The sequence below is a fragment of the Eurytemora carolleeae genome, unplaced genomic scaffold (assembly GCF_000591075.1).
Source record: "Eurytemora carolleeae unplaced genomic scaffold, Eaff_2.0 scaffold198, whole genome shotgun sequence".
NCBI lineage: Eukaryota > Metazoa > Arthropoda > Copepoda > Calanoida > Temoridae > Eurytemora > Eurytemora carolleeae.
The window spans coordinates 267,001-284,932 of record NW_019396106.1 but is presented as its reverse complement, the minus strand read 5'-3'; the positions used below and the strand labels follow the sequence as shown (position 1 = coordinate 284,932).

The following is a 17,932-nucleotide window of genomic DNA, read 5'->3' as shown; positions in this document are numbered from 1 at the left end:
AAAAATTTTGCGGATTTTTTTTTTGAAAATTCACGGATTTTCAAGAATTTAATTTTTTTTACAAAATTAAAAGCCTTTAAAATACATTTTTTTTATCATTCATAAACCTTCCCTGGGATAACGCGAGGTGCCACAAAAAATTTGGGCCCGATCCGTTTAGCCGTTTTGACGTTTATTGGATACAAACAAACAGACAGACAAGCCAAATTTATATATAGATTTATAGATAATTTCTTCAATTAACAGTCGTTGTAATTTCAAGCGACTCCTGGTTTAAAGAGATCATATTACCTTTAAATCCAATCGTTGTATTGACCAGTGTGAATCAGACATGTCACTTTAGACATTTTTATCAAAGTACGTCTATGCAGTCATTTTAAGTTTAAGATTTATCTTTAAGTCAGTATTTCTGATCTAAACATATCAGAGGCTAAAACGAATTCGTTAAACCTCGAAACCTCGATTAAAAAGAATAACAATGCATATATTTGATCAATCCTAACATTCCTCGTTTCTGGTTTGAGTACAGTGGCTTCCTCCGACCTGTCCAGATATCCTTCTCTCAACTCCAACCTCTTCATCTCCTAAACCATCCCTAGAGAGAACAAGCACGTCAGAGAGCTGGGACCACTCCGACCATGATCCCCAGCTGCAACACTCTTTCTGGGAGCAATCCTCTCGAGATGTTCGATCTCCAAGACAATCTTTACCTTCTCCTTGTCTCTCTCTGAGAACGTTTCTGGTTCCTAACCTTTCTCCGGGTCCGCAGGTTGTACTGCACCCGCTCCATGTCCAACTACTCCACTCACAATCTACGGGGCACAGTTCTAAGCTGCAAACTTCATTGAGCTGAACGGATTCTCCAATACAATCTGTCCCTCCGTAATCAGCTATCCTTATCCTATCCCTTGTTCTCACCCTTCTCCCTACACCACAGGATACAGAACAGGGCCCAGACATCCATTCTCCCCAGATACAGTTGATAGGACAAGGAGGAGCAGAACACCATCTCGTGGATACAGAGGATACTGGACAACTAGTTCCACCTCGTATTAAACTCCTGGTTCCCTGCTGGATCCCTTCTCCACAGGTAGTTGTACAGGGTCCCCAACTCCAGGTTGACCAGATACAGGGTTCAGGTTGAGAACAGGTTCCACAGCTTAAGCTACAGCTTGGACAGTAAGAGGAATAAGTTGAACTAACTAAACAGAAATAAAAATATAAATACAGAAATGATGAATTAGTAAGGTAAGTAGATAAATGATAATATAAATAGATAGATAGATGAATAGTATATAGATAAATTGCTATGAAGGATAAATGTAAGATAGATAAATAAATAAATAATAAAGTAGATAAGTTAAATAAGTTTTTGGATTCTACAAAAAATTAACGGAATTCGATTGTTACCTAATGAACATTTTCCGTAAAAAGGCAAAACAATATTTGAATAAAAGTTGAATTAGGAAGGTTAAGTTTCATATTAAGTACAACTAACATTATACCGTGAATGTTTATCATGTTTATCATGTTTATCATGTTTATCATGTTTATCATGTTTATCACGTCAAACTAAAGTAGATTGCACGTAAGATTAAAATCTTTAATCAAATCTTATCTTATTGAAGAGAGATTGAGAAAACAAACATGTTTTGAATTCATTTAACTGGATAATATTTCTATCTTCATACGTCAGAATTAAAGTTTGAGGGACTACTAAAAGGTCACAGAGTCGTACCAGTTATATCTTATAAATTTGATCTTCTTCCTCTATCCAGTTTTTCTTGTCAATATCTTAAAACCCAAATTTTTTAAAAGAATACTTCAAAACAAATCAAAGAATTAATCCCAACGAAATATGTAATATGCATAATGCACCCCACCCCATCTATCCGCTCATCCGGTCTAAAGGAAACTGACCCAAATGTTTTCTGACCTAAAATTGTATTAGATCTTGAAATAGGTTACGTTAGGTTAGATTAAGCTGGGCAGGTGGATTGGATAAATTGGATTGTGATTTGACGTGTCATATCGATATTTTCGATTGTGATTTGACGTGTCATATCGATATTTTCGATTGTGATTTGACGTGTCATATCGATATTTTCGATTGTGATTCGACGTGTCATATCGATATTTTCTTTCAAACTATAGTTATAAATACTCGATAATTAGGTCGGCTACCCTTTAGGTCGGATTCCTAAAAGTCTGTTTCCATGGCACCCCTGCTTTTGCTAGTAATGTGTAAAAAATGCTATTGCCCCCCCCCCTTTTCTCTCGATGCCCTTACTGTGATTTTGAAAGCAACTTACTGAATAAAGAACTGAGCAGAACATAAAACATGATTGACAAGGTCCTGGCTTAAACTGCTTCAAGGATTGGTCAGACCAATACAAATCTTTATCTTCTTATCAAATCTTTTTGTCAACGCCAACACCTTTAACAACAACCTGACGAATTTACTCCAAAATTTAACCGGAAGCAGTGCATCCTGAGAGCTAGGAACTCTTGTATTGCTGATATCGAGATCAAGGCTTGATCTAGATCTTTTGTTAATCTGCAGATTAATTTAATCTTTATTCGATATCCCTCATTGTAATCGAACTCAGTCTTTTATATATCATCAAAATAAAAGTGTCCACATTGGATATCGTGATCAAGCGTCCGGGATTACCAGTATTCGACATAAAAGTTCCCAGCTCAGGCTATATTTGAAATTCCGGAGCTGGAACTCTTGAAACTAACGGGTTTTCATGTAAATCAGTCATCAGAATTTCTACTCCTCCCCATCTTGGACAAGAACTTTTGTGTGGGTAATCTCTGGACTAAGCAGTAATCTGTATATTTTGTCGTCCAAACGAGGATTAAATCCATTCCTCATGGATATTCGTGGTCGAAACTCAACAAGAATAACAAAAATTTTAAAGTTGCCATCGTGGATATCAAAATCATTAGTTATTGTTTTGAACTATCTCATTCCAAAGTGGAGACCTCTTAAATTATTATGCCCAATCTATTATTATTTCAGAATCACTATTCCATTTCAGAATCACTATTCCATTTCAGAATCCTCGCAAGCTAACCCCCCCCCCTCAACAATATAAACAAATTAAATCTGTCGGAAATAATTTTGTTTTTTACTTTACATGAAGAAACGTTACAGAAGCGAAGTTATTGTAAAGTCGTCCTCCAAGCTTTTCATTTTTAAAACGTGACGGAGTGTGAAACCAAAAAAGCATGGACGGATACAGGGGGCGGCGGCATGACCTTTGCACCCCCTGACGGATTCTGGGGGGCGTAGTCCCCCCTGAGATTTCATAATAGCTTCTCAATAGCATTAAGGGAAAGAAAGCCTAGTGCAAAACAGAAAAAATATCTACCTTAAAAAAATTTGGTTCCTAAATCTGGATTTTTTTGTTCCGAAATAAATCTAGCACCCCCCTCACATAACTCCTGTATCCGCCCCTGCAAAAAAGGGATTTTATTTACTTACTTGACTTATCTATTGTTTAGAATGAATAATGCCTAGAGTTAAGATAATACTAGGAACAAATATCATGTCAAGGTTTCAGAGTGAGAAATAGTTTAAACAGTGCAATCAGCCAGTAAAACAAATACTAAAAAGATACTCAATAGTTGTCTGTTGCAGGCTTGCAACTGAATTTTTTGTCATCTTTTGTAAAGTATTTTTTCTCTTTTTTGTCATTTTTTTGCTCCGATTACTGTAGAAATTCACAAATCATTTTAAAACTGTTGATATTTCAGTTGGAAAAATGTATATATCGCCAAATCCTTCTTCTTTCAAACCTCTCAGTTTTTCACCTTTTATCCAATTTATCTGTCTCCACTCTTCAATTTCCTCCTTTCAGTCTTCACCTTACAGTCTCCAGTCTCCAATCCATGCACCCTCTAGTCTTCATTTTACAGTCTATACTCTCCAATTCCCTGCCTCCAGTCTTCACCTTACAGTTTCCACTCTGACCTCACAGTCTTCACTCTCCAATCCCCTCCCTTTCAGTCTTTACCTTACAGTTTCCACTCTCCAATCCCCGCCATTCAGTCTTCACCTTACAGTCTCCACTCTCCAATCCCCTCCCTCCAGTCTACCGTCTCTACCCCCATTCTCCTTCCTCTAATCTCCAGTCGCTAGTCTCCACTCTCTAGTCTCCACCCTCTAGTCTTCACTTTCTAGTCTCCACTCTCTAGTCTATCCTCTCTAGTCTCCACTCTCTAGACTCCACCCTCTAGTCTCCACTCTCTAATGTCCACCCTACAGTCTCCGCATTCTAGTATCCACCTTTTAGTCTCCACTTTCTAGTCTCCATCCACTAGTCTCCACATTCTAGTCTCTACTCTCTAATCCCAAGTCTCCACTCTCAAGTCTCCACTCTCAAGTCTCCACTCTCTAGTATCCACCCTCTAGTGTTTACCCGCTAGTCTCCACTCTCTAGTCTCCAGCCTCTAGTCTCCACACTCTAGTTTCAACCCTCTAGTCCCTATCTTCTAGTCTCCACTCTCTAGTCTTCACTCTCTAGTTTCCACTCTCTAGTCTCCAACCTCTAGTCTCCACCCTCTAGTCTCTATTCTCTAGTCTCCATCCTCTAGTCTCTACCCTCCAGTCTCCGCTCTAAAGTCTCCACTCTCTAGTCTCCAACCTCCAGTCTCTGCACTCTAGTCTCCACCCACTAATCTCCACTTTCTAGTCTCCATACTCTAGTCTCTACTCTCTAGTCTCCACCCTCTAGTCTCCGCATTCTAGTCTCCATCCTCTAGTCTCCACTCTCTAATCTACACTCTCTAGTTTCCACCCTCTAGTCTCCATCCTCTAGTCTCCACCCTCCAGACTCTGCACTCTAGTCTCCACCCTCTAGTCTCCACTCTCTAGTCTCCACCCTCCAGCCTCCGCACTCTAGTCTCTATCATCTAGTCTCCACTCTCTAGTCTCCACCCTCTAGTCTCAACCCTCTAGTCTCCATCCTCCAGTCTCCGCACTCTATTCTCCACCCTCTAGTCTCCACTCTCTAGTCTACACTCTCTAGTTTCCACTCTCTAGTCTCCATCCTCTAGTCTCCACTCTCTAGTCTCCATCCTCTAGTCTCCACCCTCCAGTCTCCTTACTCAAGTCTCCACTCTCTAGTCTCCACCCCCCAGTCTCCGCAATCTAGTCTCCACCCACTAGTCTCCACTCTCTAGTCTCCATCCTCTAGTCTCCACTCTCTAGTCTACATAGTCTAGTCTCCACTCTCTAGTCTACACTCTCTAGTTTCCACTCTCTAGTCTACACTCTCTAGTTTCCACTCTCTAGTCTCCAACCTTTAGTCTCTACCCTCTAGTCTCAACCCTCTAGTCTCCATCCTCCAGTCTCCGCACTCTATTCTCCACCCTCTAGTCTCCACTCTCTAGTCTATACTATCTAGTTTTCACTCTGTAGTCTCCAACCTTTAGTCTCCACCCTTTAGTCTCCACCCTCTAGTCTCCACCCTCTAGTCTCCATCCTCCAGTCTCCGCACTCTATTCTCCACTCTCTAGTCTCCACTCTCTAGTCTCCAGACCTCCAGTCTCCGCACTCTAGTCTCCACCATATAGTCTCCACTCTCTAGTCTCCAATCTCTAGTCTCCATGCCTCTAGTCTCCACTCTATAGTCTCCACTCTCTAGTTTCCACTCTCTAGTCTCCACTCTTTACTCTATACTTTCTAGTCTCCACCCTCTAGTCTCCACTTTCTAGTCTCCAATCTCCAGTCTCCGCTCTCTAGTCTCCACCCTCCAGTCTCCGCACTCTAGTCTCCATCCTCTAGTCTCCACCCTCCATAGTCTCCACTCTCTAGTCTCCAATCTCTAGTCTCCATGCCTCTAGTCTCCACTCTATAGTCTCCACTCTCTAGTTTCCACTCTCTAGTCTCCACTTTCTACTCTATACTTTCTAGTCTCCACTCTCTAGTCTCCACTTTCTAGTCTCCAATCTCTAGTCTCCATCCTCTAGTCTCCACCCTCCAGTCTCCGCACTCAAGTCTCCACCCTCTAGTCTCCACTCTCTAATCTCCATCCTATAGTCTCCACTATCTAGTCATTCATTGGCATTCCCATGATGAATCCGTGTTTACATTAAACATTAAAGTGGTTTCACGTTTTTAATTTTTAATGATTCCATGTAAGTCGTAAGATTAGGGAAGTAATAATGATAAATAGACATTAGAATATTGGAGTGTTAATTTAGTGGAATTTTTCCGCTGTATATCCTATAGAGTCGAGTGTAAATGATTCAACGTGTTTAGCTCAATTAGTGTTTAATATTCTTCAACGTATATGCACAGTTAGTTATGGAGAAGAAAATAACAGAATCACGTGAATAATATTTATTTGCTTTGAAATATATGTTAGTAACAACATGTCTCTAGTTTATTGATATTTACAAAAAGTCATGAATGGTAAAAAATCTTCATTCATTCCATCTCAATTTCATCTTGGAATGAAATTTAAAGGTTAAGAGAACTATACTATGAATAGTTTGCATATTTATTTTCTAACCTAATTTTACAAAAGCGCAATATTTTACAAAAAAAAGCAATCACAAATAACCTAAATTTCATGGTAAACTAAATAGCCTATTAGCTATTCGTCTTACTTCTCAAAGATATCTATAACCGGAGAAAAAGCCGATTTATCGTTCAGAATTCCAGCGGATTAAGGTATGATACCGCTGCATAGTGCATATATATAGACAATATTTAAACGTTTTTTATTAACAACAGCCCAATAAAATCTAAAATTATCATATTTCAATGACATCACGTGTCAGCCATCTTTAATAAAATATAAAATCTTTTGGTTTAGAATTAGCAAGAATTTAAGGTTTTTCGTGTTCTAGTATGATCTAACAAATTAACACGTTTATACAAAGACGATTTCTCTTTCAGACAAACTCCAACTCTTCAATAAATCACGAGGATTCTTTGGGAAGTAGAGAAAACGTATGAAACCGTTAAATGTTTAAAATAAGTTATATTTTGAAAATAGACAATTTTAAAATAATTTTGAAAACAATTAAAGATCTCTACAATTAACTTTTAAACACTGCAATTTAATTTAATATTAGAAATTTTTTTTAAATCCATAACTATGACAAAAAGCATCAAATAATGAAAATACAAAGGTATCATACCTTAGCGCTGGAATTCTGAACGATAAATCGGCTTTTTCTCAGGCCACAGTTGTCTTTGAAAAGTAAAACTAATGCCAATGAATAGCCAATAGGGTATTTAGTACTCTCAAATTAACCAAATAAGTGAACGGTCCCTTTAAGTAAACGAAATAAAGAAATCATTAATATCTCCGTTCAACTTTAAAGCACAAAAAAGGCAGACCACCTTTTCGGAATGTATGGACTGGGGGTATTTTGTAATTCTCGTTTCATAAATCATATTTGTTAATTAGTTAGACAAATGAATGCCGCAAACTAGTTCAAAGATTAAAGACGATTGTCAAGTTGTTCCATTAACTGTCAATCATTCCTCTTCTTTGTCTATATCTCTGTATAAGGATATGTTGTCTCTGTTTTCAATTTATTTTCTGACCAATTTATTTACTCAAAAATAAAGTTTGTGCAAAACAAAGACATTTAAATGAAAATAAATCTTTAAAATAAAAATACCAGAAAAAGTCTAAAGTTCGCTTAATTTGATTAAAACAAACTTTTAGACATTGTTCTGGATATTATAGTGCAACCGTCATTAAAATCACGGGAAAAAAACCATAATAAGAAATATTAAAAGCCTCAAAATTATTAAAAATTTTGGTGCGCTTTAAAATTCAATTTAAATTTTTGGTTGCTAGAAATTTGGATTTTTCTAAAATACTTTTTTTATTTTAACTTGATTGAATGTTTCCCATAGTTTTTATGTTTGCAAAAACAATAGTGATATTCAATATACAGCAAAGGATTCAACAGTACTAAAAACAATAGTGATATTCAATATACAGCAAAGGATTCAACAGTACTAAAAAAGTATTTCATATTCATAATATCACAGATGTAATGGTCATAAGCTCATCATTTCTAGATATATAGACAAGCTTATATATCCTCTATCTAGGAAGCCATATATTTAAATATATAGACAAGCTTATATATCCTCTATCTAGGAAGCCAGATATATCTAGATATATAGACAAACTTATATCCTCTATCTAGGAAGCCAGATATATCTAGATATATAGACAAGCTTATATATCCTCTATCTAGGAAGCCAGATATATCTAGATATATAGACAAGCTTATATATCCTCTATCTAGGAAGCCAGATATATCTAGATATATAGACAAACTTATACATCCTCTATCTAGGAAGCCAGATATATTTAAATATATAGACAAGCTTATATATCCTCTATCTAGGAAGCCAGATATATCTAGATATAGACAAGCTTATATATCCTCTATCTAGGAAGCCAGATATATCTAGATATAGACAAGCTTATGTATCCTCTATCTAGGAAGCCAGATATATCTAGATATGTAGACAAGCTTATATATCCTCTATCTAGGAAGCCAGATTTATCTAGATATAGACAAGCTTATAAATCCTCTATTTAGGTAACCAGATATATCTAGATATAGACAAGCTTATATCCTCTATCTAGGTAACAAAATATAGATCCAGATAAAGACAAGCTAATATATCATCTATCTAAATAACCAGATATATCTATATATAGACAAGCTTATATATCCTCTATCTAGGAAGCCAGATATATCTAGATATATAGACAAGCTTATATCCTCTATCTAGGAAGTCATATATTTAAATATATAGACAAGCTTATATATCCTCTATCTAGGTAACCAGATATATCTAGATATAGACAAGCTTATATATCCTCTATCTAGGAAGCCAGATATATCCAGATATATAGACAAGCTTATATCCTATTTAGGTAACAAAATATATATCTAGATAAAGACAAGCTAATATATCATCTATCTAAATAACCAGATATATCTATATATAGACAAACTTATATATCCTCTATCTAGGTAACAAAATATATATCTAGATAAAGGTATATATTCTCTATTTAGGTAATCAGATATATCTAGATTAAAGATAGGTTTAGGTTTCCACTTTAGGTATTCACATATAGACAGTTTTAGTTTTCCTCTATTATAGGTAGCTAGAAATTATCCAGATTTATCCAGATATAGAAAGATATAGAAAGATTTATCCAGATATAGACAGATATAGACAGGTTTAGGGTTCCTGTTTAAAAAAATTTCAGTTACTGCTAGAAGCGGGCATCTAGTTTTATTAAACCCTAGAAATTTTGATACAATTTGAGATCTAGGTAATATATAAAGATCGAATATAAGAATATTAAGAACTAGGTATCTCGGTATATCTTAAACAATACAAAGTTTAAATATACCTAGACAAGTTTAAGTTTTCTGCATCTAGATTGATTTATCCACCAGTTATCAAGGTTTGAATACACCTTCTCCTCTTTATTCACATGCAGGGCTGAGCATAAGGAACAAAATGCCTGAAATAAAACGAGGAAAGTTAAGAATATGGTTTATTGACTTTCATGGTTTAAATATTTTACCTGATTTAAATCTTCTTTTCTATCCCTTACTTCATAGAAATCCTTCCACCAGAAATAGGACGCGTAGAGAGCCGGATCCTCAGACACCTAAACCAGAGATAATAGATCCGGATCCTAGGACACCTAAACCTGAGATAATAGATCCGGATCCTAGGACACCTAAACCAGAGATAATAGAGCCGGATCCTAGGACAACTAAACCAGAGATAATAGATCCGGATCTTAGGACACCTAAACCAGAGATAATATAGCCGGATCCTAGGACACCTAAACCAGAGATAATAGAGCCGGATCCTAGGACACCTAAACCAGAGATAATAGATTCAAGTCCTAGGACACCTAAACCAGAGATAATAGATCCAGGTCCTAGGACACCTAAACCTGAGATAATAGATCCGGATCCTAGGACACCTAAACCAGAGATAATAGATTCAGGTCCTAGGACACCTAAACCAGAGATAATAGATCCAGGTCCTAGGACACCTAAACCAGAGATTCCATTGAAACTGATTGAGACAACACTTTCCTATGGAGAGATTCCATTGAAACATGTACTTAGAACTGATTGAGACAACACCTTGAATCCTTATTCTCACATGTTTAAAGATTTAACGTGCAAGATGCTGCTTAATCATAACTTTATATCTCACACTTACAAAACAGGCGATTAAATATGATTGAAAATAATTGGCTCTTTGAACGTCATGTTTAAAAAATAAAGTTCTACGTCTTAAAATTATATCTTTTACTTAAAAACTAACCTTTTGTAAGTATTGAGCCAACACTGAAACCCCCTTGAAGTCTAAAGTGTTGATGTAGGAGTGATACGGAGCAAACGTATCCATGTCTACTCCGTTGTACGTGACAGGGATTACATTGTACTTGAGGATACGGTAAAATTTCTCCGTAATATAATCCTCACAAACCGAGTTCTCGAATGAGAGATAGAACTTGTAATTCTTCGCCATATCCTTGTAACATTTGTCCTCATTTGTTCGCGGACATTTGAATTTCCCGCATTTTCCGTATATATCGACATCCATATGTTTGTTTAGCTTCTTAGCATATAGTTCTCGTCTTGCCTGGGTAGCACAGTGGGAAACAAACCATGCAGCGGATTTATTTTTCCCTTCAGCAAGATGTTTATTATTCTCTCCGAACTCCTTGATATACCTATCCAGCTCATCCCCCTCAGGATGATCTTTTATCTAAATAGGTTAAGATTAGTTCCATTAATACACAAGGACAGAAAAGGATTACTCCCCGTAATTTTATTTGCAACTTTATGTCGTAGACCTTAGATATATCACAGAATTATTTCTCTGAAAGTTAAATAAGTGAAAGTTTGAAATGTTAAAGGGGTACACCGTCATGTTGTAAAAATATAGAGAATGGAAAATTCGAATTCTAGGTGGAAAATCAGTTTTTTTAGAGACAATCTCAAAACCGTGGTTTTTGTAAGCGTTATATGTAATGCTGCAATAAAAGTTTTATAATTATATTTATTTTGAATTTCCAAAACTTGGTCTGTTTTTTTCTATTTTTAAAATTGTGTATAAAAATTAAGAATAGAAAGAAGGTAGACCTAATTTTGGAAGAAACTTAATATTAATTCCCGTGGTTAATTTATAATTATTTGTAATTGAAAATATATTGTTAACCCTATTCTCCCTCCCTTCTAGTATACGCACATTGATTTCATTTATTTTTACCTTGACTACTCTTCCATAAGGTCTATAGAAGTCTGAGTCTCTTCTGTACGTCATTGTCCAGTTGAAGAAATTGTTCATAGGAGCAATATCCATGTACAGGTACTGAGCTGACTCCATGATAAAGTGCACATACCTAAACAACATACCGTACTGTAGAGTCACAGATTACAGTGATTGAACTGGAACTGGTCCTTCTTTCAGCAAGCTGTGCCTTTCGATCACAATTCGACCAGTTAGACATTTTCCATTTATCTTTTTTACACATTTTGGTCGGCGAATGTGTTTTAATTCTAAAAGTATGCCAAGACAACTATCTAAACTAAGTGTAAAGATTGTTGAATTATAGAACAAAACGCTTTTGAATAAACATTAAAGAAACCGAACACATCTAGCCCTGGTTAGTCCAGGGTTTAATAGGTGAAATTCTTCACATCTGTCACCAACACAAGAAATCTTCCTTTATAATAAGGTTACTACAGTTTTAACAAAGGAATACATTGCTACGACCGAGGAGCATTGAGTTTGCTTACATTGCTTCTAGAAATTGCAGTACACATTTTTTCAAACAGAGATATAGAGGTTTTGTAGGATTTTGTTATTTTTTTAAGTGGATTAATTTCTAAAAATATTTTAGAAATATTTTAGAAATATATTAGTTTAGAAATATATTAGTTTAGAAATATATTAGTTTAGAAATATATTAGTTTAGAAATATATTAGTTTAGAAATATCTTAGTTTAGAAATATCTTAGTTTAGAAATATATTAGTTTATAAATATATTAGTTTAGAAATATATTAGTTTAGAAATATATTAGTTTAGAAATATATTAGTTTAGAAATATATTAGTTTAGAAATATCTTAGTTTCCGCAATTACAAATACTTAGCGACACTTCTTAGTTTGAAGACTGCAGATGAAAGACAGTTTTCTGGTTATTTCTGTAGTTATCGCAAACAAAAATTATTTCACTCGATAGCTAAAACTTTTTCTGCAATCCATGACTTTGTTATTATTAAAAATAATTTACGCCATTAAAGTAAAATTTTCCAAAAATAGGAAGACGACCTGACCCAAATACAATCTTCAAATACAATCTTATAAGATATAATAACAAACTCTCTAGCCATAGATCCAAATCATGTTTACGTGATTTTTTTTCTTTTTAACAATGTTTATATAATTAATTTTTTATAAGTTTTGTAAAATAAAATGGTACGAGGCATAGTTACTAATTTCTTCATATATTTTCGCCTCTCTCCATCTTCATGTCCGCAGTGTATCTTTTCTTGCCTCCCTGTGCCCGTCCAATTATGGCGCTGCTATTAAAAGAATGTTAACGAGTGATTTTGTTTTCAGCAACGGATGAAAGTGATATTTCCGGGAAAGATATTTTTCTGTCAATGTTAAAAAAGTTAAAAATAAAAACTTAATAATAAATCCGTTTACTCCGAAATTAGATATCTAATCACGATAAAAAAACTGTTTGAATAAACACTGACGACCTAATCCTTGGCTTACAAAGAACCTCTTCTACAAAATAACAAATATAAATATAAGTGTACGTAAAATATAAATATAAGTGTACGTAAAATATAAATATAAGTGTACGTAAAATATAAATATAAGTGTACGTAAAATATAAATTTAAGTGTACGAAAAATATTTACTAGGAATCCAACTTTCTTTCCAGTTAACAAGAAATGTAGGTTCCCAAAGATTTTTCTTTATGTAATTTAAGTTTTAAACTTTACATGTCTAGGGTGATAAAAAAAATGAAAGCGAGTTTGTAATGTAAGAGCAGAGGCTAAGGGATTACGAAATTTCAAAGTCGAACCGGTCAAGAAATGTCACATATTTTCTACAGCTCACTAGATCTTTGTTTATATAATATTATGACATGGGAATTCCTGGCGTTTTTTTTCCTTGCCCACGAGATATTTTGTTCCATTATATTACAGTCGGCGTTGTATATAAAACAATGAAGACGACTTTTGATTTCATTTTTTGATTTCTACATAGCTATTAAACAGCATTGATACACATAAACAAAGAAACAGATAGAAGCTGTCTCAGTGTTTAATTGTAAACTTGTAAGCTTAAAAACTTAGTTAGAAAATACGTCTTTATTGTATTTATATAAACGCCAACCACTGTAGGATAAAGATACAACCTTTGAAGAGGACGTCTCTTTTCCCTCTCTGGTATATCCGTCCAGTCTAAAGAACGTTGGTGGAAAACAATTGCATCGAAGTCCTCCAGATTTTTCAGAGACCTGGAGAAATCAGATAAAGTGATTGAGTCTTTGCCACAAATTCCGTTTTCATAATCCTTATATTTTTGCAACTCAATGTCGTATGTCCTTATATATTTTAAATTCTTTTAGATCAAATGATCTTAATTAATAATGTCAAAGGTTTACACGATCAGGTTGCAAAGCTATAAGGAAAATTTTAGTTTGTGAGAGAAACTCAATTCCTTTAAACTTCAGAATGTAATATACACATTACACATTATTTTACAAAATCTGGTTGAATGAAATTATGACATCTTCGAAATGAAGAAAGAAACTACAGGTCACATTGAATAGATATAAAAATGCATTTTTTACCAAAAAAATTTGACCATTCCATAATCTAATGTAATACAGCCCCCCCCCCCTGCAAGGATATATATTTCAAAAAGTAAATAGTAAAATATCAATGAAATTAGTAAAAAAAAATGATTTTGTCTTGGTTTATTAGATTTTTTGGAGGAAAAACGTCATTATGCAGTCGATCCAGACTTGACAAATTAACAAAATCCAGGTTTTCTACATACAGTAAATATTGTAAATCTTAAAAATATTTTCAGTATATTTAAAAATATTTATTAAAACCACAAGATTTACAACAAAAATTTTGGTTTTCTGCTCGTTTGTAATATTGAGAGAAATTATCCGATATTTTTTAAGCGGTAGCATGGTTTCTGGTTTCGAAGATTTTGGTATTATGTATTTTTAATTATCAATAACATTGTTTGGAATGGTAAATAACTAAAGTTAAACCTGTCCTGGGTTGTAACACATCTCGTCTCCGGGCAAAGGCTAGAGTAGAAGGGTTCACGTCCGAACCCGATATCATACTCCTTCCCACCATACGCCTCGTTCCAGTGCAGAATATATTTAAGATCCTTCTCATCGCTATCCCGCTGTCGATCTTTCTCCATGATTAAGTCTATGTTATCTCCAAAATTGTTGATCACTAACTCTTTTGAAACCTAAATTTGAGTTTATCATTTTTAGTAAACTTTAAAATTAATTCAACTCAGATAAACAGATCATTTTTTTCCGAGTTGTGTTTAATACAAACACTGAACTAATCTGCAATAAATTTGAACAATAGCTACTCTCATTTACTAATCTCCTGGAATCAAAAGTTTCATGCCGTTCACTTTTTTGGTTAAGGTCATCAATCTTAACTCTATAAATCAATCATTAGTTCAATTGATATAACACCAGAAATGCGGGAAAATTAAAAATTGGGTTTTCAAAAGTTAAAGACGCATCTATAACCTCTATAAATCAATCTAAAGACTAAATTAGTCTTGAGATTAGCAAAAAGAGAGGATCATCTCGATATCCACCATTTTAGTACTTTCAGCTCTGTTGATAGAATTATAATGATTTTCTTTTTCAATGATAAACATTCATTTTCCTTAAAGTTGGATGATTTTGACGAATCCAGATCATTATCTCCAGATTCATGTTTGATATCAATATCTGGGATTTTCTCTCCCGGAAGTGATTCTCGTGTCGTTAAACTGTCACCGGAAATAATTAAGTCCATATTTCTTGATTCTTCATCTAATGCGCGATATTCAAGTTTATTTTGAGAGGTTTCATGGATAGAATATTTTTGTGGATCGGTATCTCCGTGAAAGGATAAGAGAAAGGAGAGTGATATCAGAAAAACAAGAAAAAAAGGCCATAGATGCCGTGATAGCCTAACCCAATGACGTCTCTGCATGATGTAGTATAATGACAGACGGACGAAACTCACTGCATATTTAGTTTATCTATAATATTTTCATTATTTTTCTATCTGAAAAAAATATTGGTTAGATTACTACAGCTCTGGTAAGTTGGATATTCATAAAATACTCCCCACGTCAGATAATAGAATTATCACGCGTCCAAGAATAAGACGAATTCACGTTTAATGTTTATAAGTAAAACCCACCACTGAATACCTCTGCTGTAGCTACTGAACTGTAAAGTATTTAAGGTGGAATAAAAGTGAAACCAGGTGTTTAGTAAACCATGTATAAAGCTTATGTATAGTGTATACCAAGGAGGCTTGATCTACCTGTGGTATGGTACGGACCCAAGTACGGACCATACGGTTACATTAGATCCCTCCGAACTGTTAATTAAAATCCGAGACGGTCGTGTTGGATACTACAGGGGGTTTTCATAAATATAGCGCACATTTAGAGCAAATGTTACAATGTTTAAAAGTCTGAAACTGTTTCATAAAATATTTAATGTAGATTCCTTTTTTATCTTCTTTGGACATGCTTGTTGGTAACAATAGATGAAACAATTAAAGCTAATCATTTTCAAAATTTTAAAGTTTTTATCTAATTCAGACAAAGAAATTTTACCGTTGTATAGAGGTCATTGTCATCTTTGCTTGGACGGTCAATTGAGATTACGCTTACAGTCCCTCTCAGTAAAATGGGTAAATGTATTGTGTACAATGACATTGTTTTCTTTAATTTTCATTGGAATTTTTAATATTCAAAAATGGGTCTAAAAGTTGAAAGGATAATGATGAAGGGAGTAAGAGAAAGGTTTAAAGGAAAATAGTCAGGTTAAGAGTAAGAAAGGAAAATGATGCAGAGAGCAAAGGTAAGGTTTGAAGGAAAACAGTCCAAGATAAGAGTAAGAAAGGAAAATGATGCAGAGAGCAAAGGTAAGGTTTGAAGGAAAACAGTCCAAGATAAGAGTAAGAAAGGATAATGATGCAGAGAGCAAAGGTAAGGTTTGAAGGAAAACAGTCCAAGATAAGAGTAAGAAAGGATAATGATGCAGAGAGCAAAGGTAAGGTTTGAAGGAAAACAGTCCAAGATAAGAGTGAGAAGAAAATGATTAAGGAAGCAAGGGAAAGGTTGAAAGGAAAAGGGTTCAAGATATGAGTCGAAGGGTTAATATTTAAGGAAGAAAGGGAAAGGTTGAAAGGAAAAGGGTCCAAGATAAGTGAAAAGAATAATTCTCAATGGACCAAGGAATAGGGTTTAATTAAAGTAAGAATCAAAAGAAACTTATAAAGTAATATAAGCATTAAACTTTACAGGTCTTTGATAAGATTTTCTTCAACTCCAAATATATAGAATCTGATACCCTGATATTATGATCATGATTCTCAAATGTTCTAATAATATATCAACTGTTGAGAAGAGCTATTAGAGTAGGGGGAATAGCAGTGTAGCAGAACAAGAGAAAGATGAGTACAAGTATCAGATTACATCACGGTTTCATTCACAGTACAGTGAACCCAAGAAAATGTACAAACTGAAGAAAATTTGACAGCTGATTGAAGGCCTCAGGTGCGGGCCCTTAGCCGGGGGGGGGGGTACGTGCAAGGGATCAGATTCACCCCCTTTCTTTCACCACCCCCCAACCTTCAAATAAGTTTCTTGGTATAATTTTCTCTTGAAAAATAAGATAGTATATTCAAAGTTTTCCAAAGATTTTATCATTCTGTAAAGTTTTTAAAGCGTAAGAAACAATCGTTTGAAAAAGCTGTTCTCTCAGACCAACCAAATTAAACCATTTTTGAAAAATATTTGTCTTGAGATAAGGTTTTCTGATCGAACTGTTCTTTCGCATATGTCGATATACATACATACAACGTAACAAATATGTTCCAGTATTTATCAAAAATTCTATTTCTTAAATTTTGCAGAAACTTGTTGCCTCAGTTTCAGTATTTTCTTCAGACAATTCAAAATCAATGAACGTGAGTAGTAATATCAAAATTATCAACATTTTTGTTATGCAATATTGTGAAATTTGAACTAAAATCTAAATTGTGAAAATATTCTGTGTACCATACAAAACATCAACTTATGGGTAAATCGAATTTTGAAGCTAAAATTACGAACCTTGTGAACAAATTAGAAAATAAACTTTGTAACATAAAACAGTACTAGTTTTCATACCAAAACTTCTGGCTACGGGCCTGCTTAGGTGGCTTATCCTCGAGTTATCCATAATCAATGATTTAGACCAACTACCCCTTATACAACATATTATCCGTTCCAAAATTTAGTCTGATTCAAAAATCTAAATAACAAAGAATTGATAAATTTTTATTGAAATCTCATAAGTTCTTCCATCATTGATGGGCATCATTCATGATTATCTTTAAAAGATTGGTTCTCCTTATATTTATTATATAGACTGCAATACTGAGGTTGGTTCTCCTTATATTTATTATATAGACTGCAATACTGAGACTGGTTCTCCTTATATTTATTATATAGACTATTTACTGAGATTGTTTCTCCTTATATTTATTATATAGACTATTTACTGAGATTGTTTCTCCTTATATTTATTATATAGACTGTATACTGAG

The 17,932-nt window shown here is 34.4% G+C and overlaps 2 protein-coding genes across 2 annotated transcripts; both read right to left on the bottom strand.

Moving 5' to 3' along the window:
• Positions 1-498: 498 nt before the first annotated feature.
• LOC111695087 (adhesion G protein-coupled receptor B3-like) lies at positions 499-2,376 on the bottom strand. Its single transcript, XM_023464269.1, has 2 exons — positions 2,313-2,376; positions 499-1,202 (listed from the first exon to the last, which is right to left on the bottom strand). Exons 1-2 carry the CDS (start codon positions 2,341-2,343, stop codon positions 499-501), a joined length of 735 nt encoding a protein of 244 aa, XP_023320037.1. The 5' UTR covers positions 2,344-2,376.
• A 5,244-nt stretch (positions 2,377-7,620) lies between these two features.
• On the bottom strand, positions 7,621-15,875 carry LOC111695109 (alpha-(1,3)-fucosyltransferase C). The gene is made up of 7 exons (XM_023464299.1): positions 15,005-15,875; positions 14,356-14,567; positions 13,483-13,584; positions 11,312-11,444; positions 10,361-10,807; positions 9,600-9,686; positions 7,621-9,536 (listed from the first exon to the last, which is right to left on the bottom strand). Exons 1-7 carry the CDS (start codon positions 15,314-15,316, stop codon positions 9,423-9,425), a joined length of 1,407 nt encoding a protein of 468 aa, XP_023320067.1. The 5' UTR covers positions 15,317-15,875; the 3' UTR covers positions 7,621-9,422.
• Positions 15,876-17,932: the final 2,057 nt, after the last annotated feature.

Excerpts from the sequence above, each read along its gene's own strand:
- LOC111695087 (XM_023464269.1), bottom strand. The coding sequence starts at position 2,343 with ATGTTTTATGTTCTGCTCAGTTCTTTATTCA. Across the intron at positions 1,203-2,312 it reads TCTGCTCAGTTCTTTATTCA|TTAGTTCAACTTATTCCTCT; the intron begins GTAAGTTGCTTT and ends ATTTCTGTTTAG.
- LOC111695109 (XM_023464299.1), bottom strand. The coding sequence starts at position 15,316 with ATGCAGAGACGTCATTGGGTTAGGCTATCACGGCATCTATGGCCTTTT. Across the intron at positions 14,568-15,004 it reads CAAAATCATCCAACTTTAAG|GTTTCAAAAGAGTTAGTGAT; the intron begins GAAAATGAATGT and ends ACTCAAATTTAG. Across the intron at positions 11,445-13,482 it reads AAGAGACGTCCTCTTCAAAG|GTATGTGCACTTTATCATGG; the intron begins GTTGTATCTTTA and ends TATGTTGTTTAG.